Here is a 20,730-nt window from a genome sequence, read left to right as displayed (position 1 = left end):
CCCTGACAACCCATGCTCAGCACAGCAGCCAGAGCCATTCTGATACATTCCCCACCTTGTGGCTCCCGTTCCAGTCCATCCTCCAACTTTCCCCCTCACTCCAGCCCTGGCCACCTCATCACTTCTTGACCCTGCCACTTAGGGTCCTGGGCTTGGAATGAACCTGGTATCTGCCTGGCTAGTTCCTTCATTTCTTTGAAAGGTTTGTTCTTTTTCTTTTTTTTTTAATATTTAATTTATTTATTTATTCATGAGAGACACAGAGAGAGAGGCAGAGACACAGGCAGAGGGAGAAGCAGGCTCCATGCAGGGAGCCCAACATAGGACTTGATCCCGGGACTCCAGGATCACGCCCTGGGCCAAAGGCAGGTGCTAAACCGCTGAGCCGCCCAGGCTTCCTGAAGGGTTTGTTCAAAGAGAGCTCTCCTGACTGCCCTGATGACCATCCTTCCCAACCCCCCTCACTGTGCTCTCTTGTTTTCCATAATGCTTGTCACCTTCTAAATCATTGCCTGATTTATTTATTATATGTATTGCCTAACACCCCATATTAGAATATAGGCCTCATGACCACAGGGATGTTTCTTTTGCTCACTGCTGTGTCCTTGGCACCTAGAACAGTTCCTGGCACATAGCTGCCCCTCAATAAATATTTGATGAATAAACAACTTGATAAGTTATGCTATTTCAGGTAACTAAACCCAGAGATCTCACTCCAGGTATAGACTCTCAAGACCTCTCTCCTCATGGGTTCAACTTGACCTTGAAAATGTTCCCTAGATAGTAATGGGGCAACAGTGACTGGTCAGCCACCCCAGTGAAGGAGCCATACCTCTGATTCAGAGTCCATTCAGTCTTACTATGTGGTCCCTAGAATTTGGAAGCAACATAATGAATGAGGCTTCCTTCTTTCCCCTGCCCCAGGGCTTCTCCCATGAAAGCAGAGAGGGGAACACGTGCTGAACAGGACCTCTGGGATGGAGAAGCCCAGGACTTCTTTTACCTTTCCATCGATGGCCTTTTTGGAGAGGATGTGGCTGAAGACTTGGAGTCCACAGAATCTCTCCTGAAAGAAGAGAAACTGGAGATGAGACTCTTGTAAACTAGCACCAGTACTGATGCTAAAGAGCTCAGAGGCTGGAGAGAAAGCTTCTGGGAGTCAGGCATGCTGGGCTGAGGATGATGGAGCCCACCTGGACCACAGCTGCAGGTGGGTGATGCTCCAGGTAGCATGGGCTAGTCACCTGCACATACCCTCCATCAAATGAAGCAATCAAGGGAAGGAAGCCTAATACATACCATATACATTACATGAGCTATGCCATGTATTACTAATTTTTAAAAAAGATTTTATTTATTTATTCATGAGAGAGAGAGAGAGACCGAGACATAGGCAGAGGGAGAAGCAGGCTCCCTCCAAGGAGCCCAATGCAAAACTGATCCTGAACCCCAGGATCACGCCCTAAGCTGAAGGCAGATGCTCAGCTGCTCAGCCACCTAGGTGTCCCACTAATTTTCTTTTATTGTAAATATTTTTTTTATTTTTAAGTAACCTCTATACCCAAACTGGGGTTTGAACTTGAAACCCCCAGGTCAAGAGTCACATGCTCTACTGACTGAGCCAGCCAGGCACCCCGCCTTCTTTACTTTGTATTACTAATTATTTTATCTAATGCTCAGCAGGCTCCCCCACTCCTTGCTCTCAGGCAGGCCTTTGCTAGCGGGAGTCCACAGAGATTGGCATTCCTGGGACTGCCTATTCTCACAAGGAGCCAAGGAGCTGGAGATCAGTTTTAGCCTCCCCTGACAGGCACCTTACTTAGGAGAAGCAGAGAGAAGAACATAGGCCTTGGAGATACTAGAGCCGTGATAAAATGGCAAGTGAAATAGGGCACAAAATTAGATGTATACGGTTTCTAAAGTCACACAAGAAAACCAACACCCAGGAGGGAAAAAAGATGCAAAGAAAATAAAACCGTGAAGCCTGGCCGGTTTAGCGGCTATAGCATACAACTCTTGATCTCAGGTTGTAAGTTGGAGCCCCACATTGGGTGTAGAGATTGCTTAAAAAAATAAAATAAAAATCTTAAAAAGAGAGAAGAAAAAGAAAGAAAGAAAGAAGGAAGGAAGGAAAGAAAGAAAGAAAGAAAGAAAGAAGAAAGAAAGAAAGAAAGAAAGAAAGAAGAAAGAAAGAAGAAGAAAGAAAGAAAGAAAGAAAGAAGAAAGAAAGAAAGAAAGAAAGAAAGAAAGAAAGAAAGAAAGAAAGAAAGAAAGAAAAGAAAAGAAAAGAAAGAAAGGAAGGACACCCATGGTTATATTAGGGTATGGGATCAGAGGTGAAAATTTGTTTTTATTCTCCAAAATGCATGTAGCTACATTCTCTTTATGATAAATTTAATCTGTCTGTAAATTGTTGGTTTTTTTTTTTAGATTTTATTTATTTATTCATGAGAGACACAGAGAGAGAGGCAGAGACATAGACAGAGGGAGAAGCAGGCTCCCCATGGGGAACCCAATATGGGACTCAATCCCAGGACCCCAGGATCACGACCCGAACCAAAGCCAGATGCTCAACCATTGAGCCACCAGGTAGCCAATCAGTCTGTAAATTGTAACCATCACTCCCCATTTCATTCACTCAAGCTTCTTGTCTTTCTTTCTTTCTTTCTTGCGGGAGGGAGGGGGAGGGACGGGATGGTGTAGGGAGGTGAGGGAGTGACGGGATGAGGGTAGAGGGAGGGAGGAAGAGGGAGAGGGATGGAGGAATGGAAGGAAGGAAGGAAGGCCTTCCTTCCTCTCCTTCTTCCTTTCCTTCCTTCCCCCCCTCCCTCCCTCCCTCCCTCCTTCCTTCCTCCTTTCCTTCCTTCCTTTCTTTCTTTCTTTCTTTTTTTTTTTTTAATCTTTACACCCAACGTGGGACTGGACTCATGACCCTGAGATCAAGAGTTGCATGTTCCAGGGGATGAGCCAGCTAACTGCTGCCCCCCGTCCCCGCCCAGGCTTCCTTGTAAGCCGGGTGCAGCACCTCCTCCAACATACTACATCACTGCCTTACCGATCATGTGTTTTGTCTGACCAGCTCCCATTGTAAATTCTGCAAGCACAGAGCTCGGCGGTGGGGCTTGTTCACCAGGCGGACACTGTTCCTGCAGAGCCCACATCCCCTTGGGCACTCTCTCCCCCAGTGCACTGGGACCCATGGGCTCCACGCTACGAGCTCCCCTGGCCTGTGCCCCAGGGAGTCCTCCGTGCCAGCCTGTGCCAGCGGCCTGGTGGACTGGAAGGGCCCTGGAGCTAATGACCCTGGGAGCGGCCTTCAACCCATACACAGGAATTGGTGGATAAATACCACAGTGTCCTCAGCCCTCCTGGGGGTGAGGTGTGTCCTCCACTGTCACCCAGAGTTCCCCAGCAGGACTGAAGCCTGGCTGCCCAGCAGCAGCAGCCCACTAACACACCCTGGGCTGGCTCCCTTCGCTTCCCATCTTACTCCCTCACTCCTCTCTCTGCATTTCTTGAAATCGCTTCCCAGGTAAACCCCTTGCACTTGAATCTGTGTCTCAGGGTCTGCTTCTGCAGAATCCAATCTAATATATTCACTGGCTTATTCCAAGCAAATACAAGAATGCCTTGCACAAAGTAGGTGCCATTTAAATATTTGTTGCCAGGCAGCCCCGGTGGTGCAGCGGTTTAGCGCTGCCTGCAGCCAGGGCGTGATCCTGGAGACCCTGGATCGAGTCCCACGTCAGGCTCTCTACATGGAGCCTGCTTCTCCCTCTGCCTGTGTCTCTGCCTCTCTGTGTCTCTATGAATAAATAAATAAAATCTTAAAAAAATATATTTGTTGCCAAACGCTGCAGAGCCCAACAATACAGAAATATAAAAACTAAAAAAGTGGGTAAACGAAGCTCCCCAGTGGCAACCGTTGTTTGAGGTCATTCCTTCCAGTTCCTTTCCCTCGGGCATACAAGCATATATAGCAGGTATTCTAGAAAGGGAGATAGTGGCATGAGTTGCAATCCCGGTCCTGCCCCCGGGGCAGGTCTTCTCTGAGTATGGGTTCCCTTCCCTGTCAAATGGGAAGAAAGTCACCTGGGGGTGGCTGGGAAGAAGACATTCCTGTCCCTCCAGCGGTTTTGAGAACATAGAAGTTTTTCCACTCTGTGGAAAACTAGTCCTAGCTAGGCACCTGATTTCTGGTTTTCTGGATTGTGCAATGTTCCCGCACGGATTTCCAGCGGGAAACATTTCCAATGTTTCCCTCCAGGTGGCGTGGGAGACAGTGGGTGAGGCAGCTTCAGGGGCTGGCCCTGATTATCCCATGGACCAGACTCCTTTGGCTCCAGACCTTCACCCCAGCTTCAACACAGAAGGGAGGCAGCAAAGAGGGAGAGGGGAAGAGAGAGGGCATTCTTCACATGCTCCTCCAATCCCTCACTGGATCCTGGGGCTTCCCCTGCAGGATTCCTCCTCGAATGCCCCATGGGGACGGACAGGTGCAGGCCAGAGTGGGAAGCTGGAATTCTTTCTTTTCTTTTTTTTTTAAGATTTTATTTATTTGAGAGAGAGAGAGAGAGAGAGAGAGAGAGAGAGTGCATGAGCGGTGGGAGGGGCAGAGGGAGATCGAGAAAGTGATTCTCCACTAAGCAGGGACCCCGATCATAATCTGAGCTGAAGGCAGATGCTCAACCGACTGAGCCACTCAGGTGCCCCAGGAAGCTGGAATTCTTGCAATGGAAGAAAGAAGGGAAAACATAAGCCTCAACCCCTGAGACTCATCATTTTCTGGCCCTTCTTCATTGCTTCCCTTTTTAGAGCAAACTAGAAAGATTCTGCAGTTATTGCAAATGATCATTATGAAAAGGATTTAGGAACAAGAAAAAAATGCTTAGAATACAACAGGAAGATCAACAGGGACATAATTGTACCCTCTGCCTATAGGAATAGAAAAATTATGTATATGAGTAGATCAGGACTGGCAGAGAAGAGCACATCCAAAAGCTATTTCATTGTTGGAAGCGGCACACTGTGGACAAATGTTTTTTCATTTTTATTTTTTTAAGATTTTAAGTAATCTCTACACCCAACGTGGGGCTTGAACTCAAAACCCCGAGACCAAGAGTCACATGCTCCACCAACTGAACCAGGCAGGTGGCCCTCGTTTTTATTTTAAATGTCACTAATATGGTTAGTATTTATATAATAAATAATGGTAGTAGTTCACCGGGGGCACCTGGGTGGCTCAGTGGTTGAGCATCTCCCTTTGGCTCAGGTCGTGATTCGGGGGTTCTGGGACCGAGTCCCACATCGGGCTCCCTGCAGGGAGCCTGCTTCTCCCTGTCCTTGTCTCTGCTTCTCTCTCTGTGTCTCTCATGAATAAATAAATAAAATCTTTTTTTTTAAAGAAAAGTTCACCGATATAGTTGAAATCAGACCCCTGCCAACTTAATTTTCCCTACAAGGTGGAGAGACAACCTCCTCACTCCCTTCTTAGCCTCAGTGAGAGCTTCATTTCACAGAGAAAAGTAAACTAGCATTAACAGTATAATGTCCCAGGAGAACGGTCAAGATGTTAAATGTAGGGGCACCTGGGTGGCTCAGGCAGTTAAGGATCCAACTCTTGATTTCGGCTCAGGTCATGGTCTCAGGGTCATGAAATTGAGCCCTTGGTCGGGCTCCTTGCTGGGTGCGGAGCCTGTTTAAGATTCTCTCTCCCCCCTACCCATCAGGCCTGTCTTAAAAAAAAAAAAAAAAAAGACGAGAAAGGTACACATCAAAATATTAACAGTGGTTATTTCTGTTATTTTCTTTTGTGTTTGAGTTTCTTTCTTTTTTTTTTTAAGATTTTATTTATTTATTCATGAGAGACACAGAGAGAGAGAGGCAGAGATACAGGCAGAGGGAGAAGCAGGCTCCATGCATGGAGCCCCATGTGGGACTCGATCCGGGACTCCAGGATCACACCCTGGGCCAAAGGCAGGCGCCAAACTGCTGAGCCATCCAGGGATCACCTGTGTTTGAGTTTCTAAACTTTTTACAGTAAACATGCCTTACTGTTGATATAAATATATGCATGCAAAAAGTTATAAAATAATATAGAGAGTCTAGTTCCATGTTATGGACACAATAAGTATTTTATGGGTAGTGTGATGCATGCAAAAAAGTCTGGAAAGATATATATAATTATAAATGATCATTATAAATGATAAATATATATTTAGTATGTATGTATATATATATTTAGAGAGTATGAGTGTTGGGGGGGGACACAGTGGGGAGGAGCAGAGGGAGAGGGAGAGAAAGAATCTCAAGCAGACTCTGCGCTGAGCATAGAGCCTGACTCCAGGCTCCATCTCAAAACCCTGAGATCATGCTTTGAGCCAAAACCGAGTTGTATGCTCAACCAACTGAGCCACCCAGGCACCCATAAACGAGATATATATATATATAATTTATTTATTTATTTTTTGATATATATATATTTAAACATGGGATACTTCTACATTATTATATATGCTTGTCTCTGGACAATGGATTTTAAATTTTATTTGTATTTTTAAAACTTTCTTTTTAAAAATATTTTATTTATTCATGAGAAACACAAAGAGAGAGGCAGAGACATAGGCAGAGGAAGAAACAGGCTCCCTGTGGGGAGCCCCATACAGGACTTGATCCTGAACCCCACGATCACACTCAGCCAAAGGCAGATGCTCAACCACTGAGCCACTCATGCATTCCTATTTTTAAAACTTTCTGGGGGGGGCGGGTAGCCCCCGTGGCCCAGCAGTTTAGCGCCACCTTCAGCCCAGGGCGTGATCCTGGAGACCTGGGATCGAGTCCCACATCAGGCTTCCTGCATGGAGCCTGCTTCTTCCTCTGCCTGTGTCTCTGCCTCTCTCTCTATCTATTTCTCGAATAAATAAATAAAATCTTAAAAAAAAAACTTTCTACAGGGACACCTGGGTGGCTCAGCCGTTGAGCGTCTGCCTTCGACTCAGGGATTGATCCCAGAGTCCAGGATGGAGTCCTGTATTGGGCTCCCTCAGAGGAGCCTGCTTCTCCCTCTGCCTCTCTCTCTGTGTCTCTCATGAATAAATAAATAAAATCTTAAAAAAAAAAACCTTTCTATAATGAGCAAGTAATTACCTGTATAATAAAATAAATATAATACAAAATAGTTAAATTAAAACAATAAATATAATTAGGATATATTACAAATAAAACATTTTATTTTTAAGAGGAAAAAAAACTGAGAAAATGATGCCCGTTTTTCAGGCCACAATACTGAGTCTCAGAGGTTAAGGTTGTGAACAAGTGACCAAGTTCAGTCCAGAACTTGGCTTTCTTCTCTCCAATTGTCTCATCTCCCATACGTGTCATCCTTATAGGCCTTTAAAAAAAATCCCTTTAATTATTCTTTAGTGGGATTCAGAGATGGAGCAAAAGGAAATGTATGTGTTCAGGCTGTTGCCTTTACCCAGATGCCTATACTCCCTATTCTAAAGGCTAGGTAGTCCCATATCCCATTTGGTATCCTCTCCCAATGGTCCACCCTCTAGTCTTTTCAATTTTATCTCATAAGACCCTCTCCATCCTGGTTCTTCATTGGTCAAGATGCTCAGACCTGCTCCAGATGTGGCCAAACCAGCCAGAGCATGAACACAGGGGAAGCACTAGTAGAGCTGGCCTAGTGATATTCAGGAAACATTAACTCCCTTCCAGCCAAACTTCTATCCCCTTTGCAAAATTAAAACATGCCATATGAAAAGTTAGATGTCAGGATTTCTCCAAGTAGAATAAAATTGCAAAGTGAGCACAATGAAAGGAACAGAACAACAACAAAAAGATTACAGAACCATTTGACAAGTATTCCATTTTAGGAAGACTATAAAATTGGTGATGACTGTAGAGAAAGTCAGCCAAAGAAAATAGAAAGAAAGACCATATACCAAAATATTGAGTGACTGTCTTTGGGTGGTGAGAATGTGGGTGATTTTTCTCCCTTTTTCTCTGTATTTTCCATTATTTCTACAACTGATTTTTATCACTTTACTTGTTTATTTTTAAAATATTATTTGTTCTGATTTATTTTTTTTAAGATTTATTTATTTATTCATGAGAAACACAGACATAGGCAGAGGGAGAGGCAGGCTCTTTATAGAGAGCCTGATGCAGGACTCCATCCGGGACCCTAGGATCACACTGGGAGCCAAAGGCAGACACTCAACCACTGAGCCACCCAGGCAACCCTATCTGTTCTGATTTCAAAAGCAATGATCATTGTGAAAAGAAACCCAAAACTACAGATTTTAAAATTTTATCATAGAAGACAGAATATGAAGCTTTTCCTAATTATAATCACAAATATATTTTTCTTTAAAACAGTTTCATGGAACACCTGGATGGCTCAGTGGTTAGGCATCTGCCTTTGGCTCAGGGTGTGATCCTGGGGTCAGGGGATCAAGTTCCACATTGGGCTCCCTGCAAGAAGCCTGCTTCTCCCTCCTCCTGTGTCTCTGCCTCTCTCTCTCTCTCTCTCTCTCTATGTCTATCATAAATAAATAAATAAATCTTGAAAAAAAATTAGCACAGGGCAGCCCCAGTGACGCAGCGGTTTAGCGCCGCCTTCAGCCCAGGGTGTGATCCTGGAGACCCGGGATTGAGTCCCATGTCAGGCTCCCTGCATGGAGCCCGCTTCTCCCTCTGCCTGTGTCTCTGCCTCTGTGTGTGTGTGTCTCTATGAATAAATAAATAAAATCTTTAAAAAAAGAACACTTAATAAAAAATAGCACATATTTATTGGAAAAAATAAGAGAGAAATTTGCAAAAAGAAGAAGGAAAAAAACTTCTCAGTCCTACCACTCAGATATAATCACTATCACCATCCTGGTATATATCCTTCTCATCTTTTTTCCTATACATATACATAAAACTCATTTAACTTTTTTTTTTTTTTTGTAAACCTTACACCCAACATGGGGCTTGAACTCACCACCTGAAGATCAAGAGTCACACGCTCTACTGACTGAGCCACCCAGGTGCCCTTCACTTACTTAATTTTTATAAAACTGGGATCATACTGTATATACTCTATCATACACACACAGCTTTTCTTAATACTTAGTGAACATTTTCTCACGTCTTTAGATTTTTTTCTACCTAGCACTGCCTCTCCATGGAGGCCCTATCGGCTTTTTTTTTTTTTCAAGATTTATTTATTTATTCATTCAGAGAGAGCGAGAGAGAGGCAGAGACATAGGCAGAGGGAGAAGCAGGCTCCACACAGGGCGCCGGCGTGGGACTCGATCCCGGGTCTCTAGGATCATACCCCGGGCTCCAGGGGGCGCTAAACCACTGTGCCACCAGGGCTGCCCCCTATCGGCTCTTTAAACATAATAAGTGATTTTTCAATGCATAGGACTATTCTGTGCATGGAAGGATATTTAGGATCCTTGCCCCACAGCTATTTGCACAGACCAAAGTGGGAGTAGCGTGATGGAGATATATCTCCCTCCTGGGTAAGATCTTTCCTTCTACAGCATCATTCCCTAAAGCGTTTTCTGCAAAATATTTGTTGTATAGGATTATAATAAACATTCATTTAAAAAGAGTTCAGACGGGGATCCCTGGGTGGCACAGCGGTTTGGCGCCTGCCTTTGGCCCAGGGCACGATCCTGGAGATCCGGGATCGAATCCACGTCGGGCTCCCGGTGCATGGAGCCTGCTTCTCCCTCTGCCTGTGTCTCTGCCTCTCTCTCTCTCACTGTGTGCCTATCATAAATAAATAAAAATTTAAAAAAAATAAATAAAAAGAGTTCAGAGATTAAAAATGTTTCAGAAATGCCAGCAGAAAAATGTTACAAATACAACATTTAGTCTATGCTTTAATCTGGCTAATTCCTTTTTTGAACTCACAACTCTAAGATCAAGAGTTGCAAGCTCTTCCAACTGAGCCAGCGGGTGCCTCTAACCTGGTTAATTCCTTAAAATGAACTCTTTTTTTTAAAGATTTTTTAAAAATTTATTTCAGAAAGAGAGAGAGAGAGACAGCGAGCAAGCGTGAGAGAGAGCACAAGCAGCGGGGGAGAGGTAAAGGGAGAAGCAGATTCCCTGCTGAGCAGGGAGTCTGATGCGGAACTCGATCCCAGGACCCTGAGACCATGACCTGAGTTGATCAACTGAGCTATCCAGACCACCCTAAAATGAATTCTTTATAGTGACTATACTAGGTCAAAAAGTATGTTCATTAAAAATATTGACATATTGGGATGCCTGGGTGGCTCAGTGGTTGAGCATCTGCCTTCGGCTTTGGTGGTGATCCCAAGGTCCTGGGATCGAGTCCTGCACTGGGCTCCCCAGAGGGAGCCTGCTTCTCCCTTTGCCTATGTCTTTGTCTCTCTCTGTGTGTCTCTCATGAATAAATAAATAAAATCTTTTTAAAAAGTCGATATATCACAGATGACATTATCCATATAATACCTACTATTATCTGCCATCAAATACTATTCAGTATTATCTAATACTGCCTTCTTATCCATTAGGTGAACAATTGTCCTTGCAGACCCTTCCCACCCACTTGAGGAATTAAGTGCTCTAGTCACATAGGGAACAGGTAAGATTGATTTATACATCAATGAAGGCTTTTATCTACTATCATGGATATAAGGCTTTTGGGTCTATCTGAAGTCATGCAGTTTGGGAGACCCTGGCTAGGTGGCCAAGGGGGGATGGGCACAGAGTTAAGACAAACAACTATTCTATTCTTCTCAGCAGAGGTCTGGGGGTCTGACAAAGATGGGATCCCACTCGGCCACATAATAGCTGTGTGTTCTTGGGAAAGTCCCTGCTCCCCAACCTTCGGCTTCCTCCTCACTAAATGGAAATGTTGAATAGAGAGCCAACAAAACACTTTACTTTTTTGTTAAGTTAGTTCCTAGCCCCATTTACCTGGAACCCTGACAAGGGTGCGATGTCAGCTGCGTTACCAGGCAACATTGCTTATGGCAAATGAGCCCTGATTGGTAAATTATGTCTAGACAGGAAGGGCTCTGAATGAAATATAAATAATTAGTGGAAAAACATAAATTTTGGGGGCTGCCCTGAGTACACTGAATCCTGCTGGGATCCTGGCAGCTTCAACTTCTAAGTTAAGGGGATCCCCCCTCCACTGTGGCCTCATTACCTGCACCTGGGTGGGCCTGAGAGTAGCTCTGGAGGCTGTGTGGTCCCCGAGCAGATGAGAGACGCCTGGGCCTGCTCTGCTGGCAAGCTGCGCCTCCTGCCCCGGCGTCCTTCCCGGTGAAGGCAGTCCGGGGATGGCCTATCTGGGTTTTATGGGTCTGTCTGATAAAGCCCAAGAAGACCCCAGAGGGAGCCCCACACATAGGAGATGAGAGCAGTCCCTCCTCCCAGGACATGAGGATTAATTCCAGTTATATAAAGAGGGACACTGGCGGAGGACATGACAAGTGTGGGCCCCCTTCTCTTCATCCCAGAAAAAAATACCTCTCTTTGGGCTCTTCGGCTCGTTTCTTCCTTGGTGGAGAAAGGCCTGTCTCTGGCTTCCAGTTGGAACAGTCGAGCCCTTTTTCCTTCTTTGCTTTGTCTCTCTCCTCTCCTTTTTCTCCCTTGGGGGGCCCGGGGGAGTCTGAAAATGAAAGCATGGCATTGTTCCCAAACTCAGCTCTGTCTCAACAGAACCAACCATGGCTTTGGGGAGGGAGAAGCAAAGGGCACAAAGTGACAGCTGCACACACCCCCCAACACACCTGCACACACACACAAACACATTTATATACAGATGCATACACAACATGTACATATGCGTGCAAATCCACGCTCACATAGGGGGAGAGAAAGACATCTGCCCACATACCATATTCATACAAATGTGTGTATATGGACATGTGCTACGCATATGAACACACGAGCACATGGAAATACATAGATAGGCACACGTACCCAAAAACTCACGTCTACAAATGGTGCACTGTGTAGACAAACACTGGCATTCCCCACTTAAGAGGCCATCTGTCATTTATCAAGTCATTCAACAAACACACACCGAGTGCCTGCTATATAAGCCAGACCCAGAATGGGAGAAAAACCCAGCCAAAGTTGGCCTTCCCCGCTCTTACCCAGCAGCCGCTTCCAGTTTTTGATGAGGACTTTGGCCAAAGACACCACCTCCTTGTCTGAGCAGTGCTTGCGGACCCCATTGACGGCGACTCCGATCCTGGTTGTCTGCAAAGTGAGAGGGTCAGGGGCTGGTTTTACAAGGGACACGCAGGACTGGCCGCCCTAATTGGCAAGGCCTGCCCTGGCCCAACACACCCTTTCCCCAGCCCCGGCCTCTCCAGAACCCCAGCCTCCCCTGAGCCCTGGCTGATGTAACAACCCCAGTCCCGTACCTAAGGCTCTGACCTGCCCGGTCCCAGCACTGGTGGACCACCCAGCGTGGGGGAGAAGCTGAGGCCGTGGTGGATTTGGCTGCTGCTGAGGACCCCTCCCCACTTCCACCTCCTGGTGTCTCTGAGTTCAAGTTTCAACTTAAGACACAGCTCTGGCTACTACAGCTTGGGTCTGTGCTGATTTTCTCAGGGCCAAGAACTTTGGGGAATGCTTGGGCAGTGTGGGCAACACAGGGAGGGTCTGAAAGTGGGCGACTTTTCCTTCTCCCTGGATCACCGGCCTCTTGGATCCCATAGGCCCAGGGCTGAGGTATTGGGGTATCAAGGAAAGCAAATCAATCCTTCTCACGGGCATTCCCAATCTAAGGGCCTCGGTCTCCACCCTCAGAGTGTTAGACCTCCTGTGCCCAGGCCCTCCCCTCAGAAACCTTAGACCCCACCTTTGGGGGTCTCCCCCACCCCAGGCCTTCCTCTTCCCCAACCCTCAGGCACAGCCCCCCGAGGGTCCCCACTCCTGCCCCACCTGGAGTAGCTGGATGGACATCTGACAGCTGTTCAGCTTCTTCAGCAGGCCAAGGGCCCCTTCCTGTGGGAGGCCACAAGGTGAGGACGGAGGCCATAGACTCTGTCCCAGGCCCCTTCCTACACTGTGTGGTGTTGGCAGGAAAGAGGGGTACAGGAGGTAAGGGGAGACTGCTCAGCTACGGGATACAGGTAGATAAGTGGTCGAAGGACAGGCAAGGGACAGAAAGAGGGAGAGAGAGAGGGGAAAGGTTCTGCCCCCAGACCAGCTCCCTAACTTCATCTCCCACCACCCAGCTGGCCTCACACCCCTCTGAGTCGGCACCCAGCTCTAACCACCCATCCTGACCCGGCCACAGTTCTGCTGTCCCTTCTACTGTCCCTTCTCCCCATCTCTTCTCTCTAAAATTAATTACTTCATGGTTTCTGGATATTGCTTTTGTGTCTGTGTCTGCTTCCCAACTGTGAGGATCGTGCCTTTTTTAAAAAAAATAGCTTTACTGAGATATAACTGACATGCAATAGACTGCACGTTTGAGGTTTGTATACACCCATGAAACCATCATCACAATCAAGGAAAGAACATAGTTGTCATCCCCAAAAGTTTCCTTGTGCCGCCTTGTAACCCCTCCCTCCCTGCACCCGAACCCCAGGCCCAGGCCACCCTATTTAGTTGTCATTGTAGATGCACTTGCGTTTTAAAGGATATAAAGATTTTATTTATCTCTTTGACAGAGGGAGAAGGAGGAGAAGCAGGCTCCAGGACCCTGAGATCACAACCTGAGCCAAAGGAAGACGCTTAACTAACTGAGCCACCCAGGTGTCCCTTAAAGGATTTTATTTAAACAGTACTGTGATGGCCTTTCTCATCTGGCTTCCTTCACTCTGCGTAATTGAGATTCATCTATGTTGATGAGTAGATCAATAATTCTATTTATTATTTTACTTACTTACTTATAATTCTTTTTATTACCGAGTTGTTTTCCATTATAGAGATATACTGCATTCACCTGTCAGTAGGGCTCTGGGGTAGTTTCCAGTTGGGCCTACCACAAATGAACCTGCTAGGAACATTTACGCACAAGTCCTTGTGCAGACACACACTTTCATTTCTTTTGAGTAAAGAGGGCTGTTTTACTCTCTGAAACCTCAGGGTTCAGCACACAGCTCAGTGCTCCCTGAGTGAGTGACTCAAGCAGAAAGCAGAGACGGGAAGGGAGAGTGGGAAGGGAAGAAAGGAACCTCAGATCTGCAAATCTGCTGGCTGCCAGGCCCTGAGCAACCCCTACCCCATTTCAGCCTTCTCCTTCCTCCACCCACTTTCTAGAGGCCAGCCCTGCCTCCTGTCCTGAGACCAGTTCCCTGGGGAGCACCAGCTGACTGTGTCCGGCATGACCCTTGCCCTGGTCTCATTGTGTGGTTCCAGCTGCCAGCTCCCTGCCCCGCCAGTCTTCTGTGCCAGGACCATATCCCAAGGGTTGCCCTCCGCAAGCCCTCAGCCTCCCTGGGAACTTGGGTTTGCAGTGTGTTTTCGGAGGCGTGACCTGTGGATGTGCGTGCCCACACACACACCTGTGGACACACAACTCTACATGCCCCACTAGATTCAAGGCTCACTCTGTGCTGGGTGGGCCCTGCTCTAAGTATTTCACCTGCATTAGTTGCTCTCACTCTCACACTGGCCCTGCCCTGCCAGGTAGACGCTATTACTACTCCCATCCTTACCGAGTTATTAGCCCATTTTCACAGACCCGCAACCCAAGAAATAAGGAGGTTAAATAATTTGCCCAGAGTTACGAGGCATGGAGCTGGGATTTGAGCTCAGGCCCTATGGCTCTAACCACTATACAAACTGTGTAGGTATGGACATACAGCTATTTAGACACGTGCAACCACGGAGTAGCAGCATGAGTCAGAGCAGGGGCATGTTGCTCAACGTTTAACACCCAGCTCTCAAACAAAAAAGCCGCCTTGGGATCCCTAGGTGGCTCAGTGGTTTAGCGCCTGCCTTCAACCCAGCAGGTGATCCTGGGGACCCAGGATGGAGTCCCGCATCAGGCTCCCTGCATGGGGCCTGCTTCTCCCTCTGCCTGTGTCTCTGCCTCTCTCTCTCTCTCTGGGTCTCTCATGAATAAATAAATAAAATCTTTAAAAAAAAAAAAAAAGAAAAGCCGCCTGGTTTGTAATGTTTGTCAGTATCTATAGTGTAAACAATCCTCCCATGGCCAATTTCTGGCTACCAACATGTCACTGAATTAAAGGAGGTACTGGGGAGAGATGTACAGTACCACACCATTAAACCCTATTTCCACCCTATTGATGTAATAGAAGTAAATCAGCTCTAGACCATAGACGGTAGTGAAATGTAGTAAAATAACTAGCAGTGATGACTTTGGAGTGTTTATTACCTTTGTTTTTTTTTTAAGATTTTATTTTATATTTGAGAGAGAGAGAGTGCACGTGCAGGCATGTGTGCAGGAGCATGGAGAGGGGCAGAGGGAGAAGCAGAGAATCTCAAGTAGACTCCAAGCTGAGTGGAGCCTGATGTGGGGCTCTATCTCACGACCCTGAGATCATGACCTGAGCAGAAACCAAGAGTCTGACACTCTACCAACTGAGCCACCCAGACACCCAGTACCTTTGTTTTTAAAATAAACTATTCATAAAAATAAAATAAAATAAAATAAAATAAAATAAAATAAAATAAAATAAAATAAAATAAATAAAATAAAATAAAACAAAACTATTCAGGGGTGCCTGGGTGGCTCAGTCAGTTAAGCGTCTGCCTTCGGCTCAGTCATGATCCCAGGGTCCTGGGATCAAGTCCCACACCGGGCTCCTTGCTCAGCAGAGAGCCTGTGTCTCTTCCTTTGCCTGCTGCTCCCCCTGCTTGCGCTCGCTCTCTCTCTCACTCTGTCAAATAAATATCTTAAATATATATAATTTATTTAATTCTAAGCATATCATTTAAAATTTTTTTAAAGTACCTTTCATGAGGGAAAGTAATCTTTCTCTCTCTTTTTATTTTTTATTTTTTTTTAAATATTTTATTTATTTATTTAGGATAGTCACAGAGAGAGAGAGAGAGGCAGAGACACAGGCAGAGGGAGAAGCAGGCTCCATGCACCGGGAGCCTGACGTGGGATTCGATCCCGGGTCTCCAGGATCGCGCCCTGGGCCAAAGGCAGGCGCCAAACCGCTGAGCCACCCAGGGATTCCCCACATCATTTAATTTTTAAAATAAATGGCTCTACATAGGGAATGTAGTCAGTGACATCTTAACAGCATCGTATGGTGACAGGTGGTAGTCACACTTGTGGTGAGCACTGCATAATATAGAGATTTGGTGAATCACTATGTTGTACACCTGAAACTAATGTAACATTGGCTGTCAACTAGAGTCAATTAAGAAAATACCATAATGGCTGTATTTAACAACCAGCTTGCAAAATTCCTGAAAAATCAACAATGGATATTATGCTGGTTGCAGCTCACCACTGGGTGTGTGTCTCTGTATGTCACACTGTACAACTGGGTCATGTTGGAAAAGAACAGCCATGAGCCGGGTTGGAGCTGGGCTTACAAAGCCAGGTGCAAGAGTTGCCAGGTGTGTCTACCTGTATACAGGGATGGGATGTGCAGCCAGCAGTACCTTTGGTATGTGTGGAGCTGTGTATATGCAGCTCCAAGCAGTGTGTCCATCTCTGTGCGATGATGCCCGTGTTAAAATCCTTGAATGTGTAAGTATGACTGTTTGCTAAATCTGTAGCTTTGCATGTATGGGGGTGGCTGTGCTGTGCACTCACGTGTGTGTCTTCCTGGAAGTATAATGGTCAGTGCGTCTGTCACATTAGCACCAGTGGCCATGTCTCACGTCCAGTTCTGTGTATAGATGCTTGTCTGGCTATTGCTGTGCGTGGCTGTGTGTGCCTAGCCGTGTTTGTTGTGTGTAATTATGTGTATGTGTAGCTGTGGCTGTTGGTGTTTGGCTGTATGTCTGAAGCTGCTTCAGTTGTACACTCACAGCATCTGACAAAAGCCCTAAGCAAGTTGCTGGGACTTCAGCAATTGGAAGCGAGTCCCAGGCTTGAGCTGCAACGTGGAGGATCCGTCTTATTACAGGAAGTGTGTCCTCCTCTCCCTAACCACTGCTGGGCGGGCCCACATTTGCTCCCAGAGCAGGCCCCACCTCTCTCGGCCACAGGCCCAGAGCTCTGTGCCCACCCAGATGCTGCCAAGAGCCCAGGCGCAGACGTGGCTGCAGAGGAGCTCTGTGCTACAGAGACCCTGCGGCCAGACCTGCCTCTTTCCTGGAGAGACTTCTGGGTAGTTCCACAGGAATCCATTCCCAAGACATACAGTTTCCTCTTCCCATTTCACAGAAGAAGAAATTGAGGCCCAGAAAGGGAAAGCAGACTGGGGAGCGTAGGGCCATAAAAGGCGTGAGGCGGGGAGGGCAGGGCAGGTCTCCTCCTCTTCAGTCGGAGCTCTAAATCCCCCAAGCTGCCTTTCCTCAGGTGTCCCTGTACCCCCTCACCCCCCACCCCTTAGCCTAGAATCTCCTGGCCCAAGCCTGGGGTCAGCAAGGCACAGGGCTGTGATGTGGAATTTAGCTCCGAAGACCTGGGCTGAGCTCTACGACTCCTGGTTGGGAAAGTGCCCATTGACTCCAGGCTCAGTTTCACTGGCTTTGGAGGATCTGGGAATGTGGGGTGGGTGGAGGCTGGGCGTGTAAAGGTGATGGGCTCCCAGCATCCCGCAGGTTTCTCTGTCCCGCCTGGCTGTGCAAAAGCCAAGTGTCATTCTGTAGCTCTCGGAAAGCACCCGTGCAGTCCTCCCCAGGGCTTCCCATCTCTTCCACCCTCACCACTCCAAGCAGAGACACTCCTTCCCAGGAGGTAGATAATCTCATCTCCTTCTTAGGGTGAGGAAGCTGGTAGACTCTGGTCTTTATACAGACACCAACTCTGTGTCTGCTCTAGGGCTGCTGGACACTCCAGGGCTCTAGTGATTCTTGGTGCTAACCTGGTCTAAAACCTCCCTTAGGGGCCATCTCTTTTGCAGAATGGGCTGGAAAGACGGGTCCTGTTCCAGCCGGAGGCTACGGATGGTGGGACGAGAAGGGCCCCGGTCCAGGGTGAGGTGGGGGAGCAGTCCCAAGGGCGACGCTCTCCTCTCTTCCCTCCCCGGGTGTGCCCAGGCCCTCCGAGACCCAAGGCCAAGTTTGCTCTGGCCAGGCAACTCCGTGGCCGCCCGCCCGCTTGAGGCAAAGATCACGGTGAAGATCAAACATTAACTTCAAGTCCAGGGCCCCGCAGGTAGGGCCGTGGGATCCCCTCGGGTCGGGCTCCTCCTCCCGCGGGCCCCCGCAGCCCAGGCCCGCAGCCCCTCCCGCCCCGCGGCCCGAGGGCGCTGCGGCTGCCCCGGCACCTGTTCGGCCCCCCCCCCCCCGCCCGCCCGCGGGGCCCCGCCCTGCGGCCAACTTAAGGGAAAGCTGCGAGCAGAGCCGCTCCTGGCGCCCGCAGCTGGGAGGCTGTGGGACCCGCGGTCACAAGGGGGGCTCTGACCCAGATCCACTAGTGGGGTGAGAGGCACAGAGGCGGCTCGGCACCCCGCATCGGCTCAAGTTCCTCTGCCCCTTCTCGGGCCACCCAGGGGTTTTGTAATCCATCCCCCCCCCCCCGCCCTCCGCCGTCCCCCTCCCCGCCCCGCTGTCGCCGCCACTCCCGGTACTTTGCACACGCCTCGAGTGCTGGGACTTCCAAAGTCCTTTCGCAGGTCCCCCGGCTCTTCGCTCGCTTTGCCGGGCCCTGCATAAGCTGCCCGGGGGCCCCTGGACCCCTCTTTCCCAGAGGGGCGTGCACCAGCGCCGTTTGGGGCCCCGCACCACGGGGCCGGCGCCCGGGGCCACGCACACGCCCCCCGGGGCTCCCGGCAGTGCCCCCGGGGCGCTGAGCCCTGCGCCAGCCGCGCCTGCCTCGGGCCCGGCGCCCCGCACGCGCCTCCCGGGCGCCGGGCCAGCACGCGCCCCCGGGACTCCGGCTCGCACGCGCCGCGCCTCCGGGGGCGGGGGCCCCAGCGCCGCGGCCTCACCGAGTTCTTCCTGGCCACCATCTTCTCCAGCTTCCTGGCGATCCGCAGCAGCTCCTCTTCCTGGCCCATGCTGGCGCACGACGCCCGGCCGGCCGAGGGGCCCGGGGCCGCGGGAGCGCAAGGGCGGCGGGCGCGCGACCGCGCGGGCCCCAAACCCGCAGGACGCACACGCCCGGGGCGGGGGCGGGGGCCGGGCCCTCCCACACCCCCGCGGCCCGCCCGCCTCGCGGCCGCAGGGGGAGGGGTGACGGCGCTAAATATAGACCTCAAGGACTCGCCCGGGCAAAGTCTGCCCGCGCCGCCGGGCCGCCTCCCAGGGGGACGAGGCCGCGAGACGGGGCCCTCCGCCTCGGCCCTGCTGCCGAAGGGAGGCTGCGCTGCGGGGGCGCCGCGGGCCCGACACCGGAGCCTGGCGCCCGAGGGGCCCCCAGCGCCCCGGGACGAGTCCTGGCTCCCGCGTCTTTGCACCGTCGCAGCTCGAAGCGGCGGACCTAGCTCCGTCCTGCGCCCCGGCGCGGGCTGCTCGGTGCCCTCGGGTCATGTTTCGTGCGCGGTGCCTTAAATCCAGCTCTGCTGCACCGGTGCTCGCTCCTCCGCGCACACGGCCTGTGGACACGTGGCTCCAGGCCCTCTGGTTCCGTCTATTTTGCTTGTTGCGAGGAGGTTTTGTATTTCTAATAAGCTCCGAGTGCGACCGGCCGGGCTGCCCCTGGGACTGCTTTCTGAGCAGTGAGGGTTTGGGAGATTCTTAATGCACCAGACTTTGCGAAATACCGATCCAGCTGCATGGGTGCCCGTTATTTATTCAAGGTCAGGTTACTACCTCCCCAGTGGGATTGGGTTTGGAGGGGTCATCTTCCGTGAAAGGAAGCAAACAGAATTGTGCCCCCCCCCCCCCCCCACGGCTGTGCGCACATCTGTGTTTCTCTAGAACGACCTTCCAAGCGTGCCCCCAGCAGACCTGGGAAGAGTCCTGAACTAGTGAGCTTCATGAACACAAAATGATCCTTTTCAGTGGGAGACGCGCTTAGGGACCCCCAGGGGAGGCGTGAAAAGTGATCAGTGCCGTGTACACAGTAGGGCGCTGTTGCTTGGGGTGTTCCGTGACATCTCCAGACTTTCCTGGGAGAACTTTTTTTCCATCCCAGCCTGGATCACCACTCATCTGGCTTCTAACTGCTGCTGCTGAGACTATGGTAGGAAGGGGTGGGGTTTTTTTTCTTTCATTAAACAAATGCGTTTTGAGTGTTCAAGTGATAAACAAGACAGACTAGTCCCAGCAAGCTTGAGATGCAGTCTAAGGGCAAGAGGAAACCTAAGCAAATTTGGACACAATCAATTCTGTATTATCACAACTGGGATGAGGGTCAGAAAGAAATGAGGATACCTTAAGGACACATCTGAGGGGACCTGCACCAGTGGAGGTGTCATCTGCTCTGAAGAAACGAAGTTTAAACTTTGGGCAGAAGTGCAGGGTGGGAATTGGGGGCAGGAAGGGAGTGTTCACATAAGAGATGAAGGAACATTCATTCGACATATGTTTATTGAGCACCTACTACATGCCCAGCAGTTCCAGCCCTGGGCATCCAGAGGACCAAAACAGTCCTCCAGGAGTTCTGAATGTGCCAGGCTTAGGGATGGGAGTGTGCTTGGCGTGTCAGGGTCAGAAGAACTGAAATATTGGTGGGGCTGTAGCATTGAGGTG

General features: G+C 49.2%; 1 protein-coding gene across 2 annotated transcripts in view; it reads right to left on the bottom strand.

Annotated features, from left to right (window-relative positions):
- TCEA3 (transcription elongation factor A3) overlaps positions 1–19,608 on the bottom strand; it is a 42,678-nt gene extending 23,070 nt beyond the window's left edge. Inside the window, exons 1-5 of one of the 2 annotated variants that reach the window (XM_038531636.1) lie at positions 19,517–19,608; positions 12,934–12,996; positions 12,138–12,243; positions 11,506–11,647; positions 1,004–1,066 (exon numbers count right to left, since the gene is read on the bottom strand). In XM_038531636.1, the coding sequence (XP_038387564.1) occupies positions 1,004–1,066; positions 11,506–11,647; positions 12,138–12,243; positions 12,934–12,954 (332 nt within the window). In that variant the 5' untranslated portion in view covers positions 12,955–12,996; positions 19,517–19,608. Of the gene's footprint in view, positions 1–1,003; positions 1,067–11,505; positions 11,648–12,137; positions 12,244–12,933; positions 12,997–19,025; positions 19,170–19,516 lie in introns of those variants that run through there. The other variant, XM_038531635.1, reaches the window with a different exon arrangement.
- Between the last annotated feature and the right edge of the window lie 1,122 nt (positions 19,609–20,730).

The sequence above is a fragment of the Canis lupus genome, chromosome 2, assembly GCF_011100685.1.
Source record: "Canis lupus familiaris isolate Mischka breed German Shepherd chromosome 2, alternate assembly UU_Cfam_GSD_1.0, whole genome shotgun sequence".
NCBI lineage: Eukaryota > Metazoa > Chordata > Mammalia > Carnivora > Canidae > Canis > Canis lupus.
Note: the sequence above shows the minus strand (reverse complement) of the source record. Positions and strands in the feature narration are given on the sequence as shown.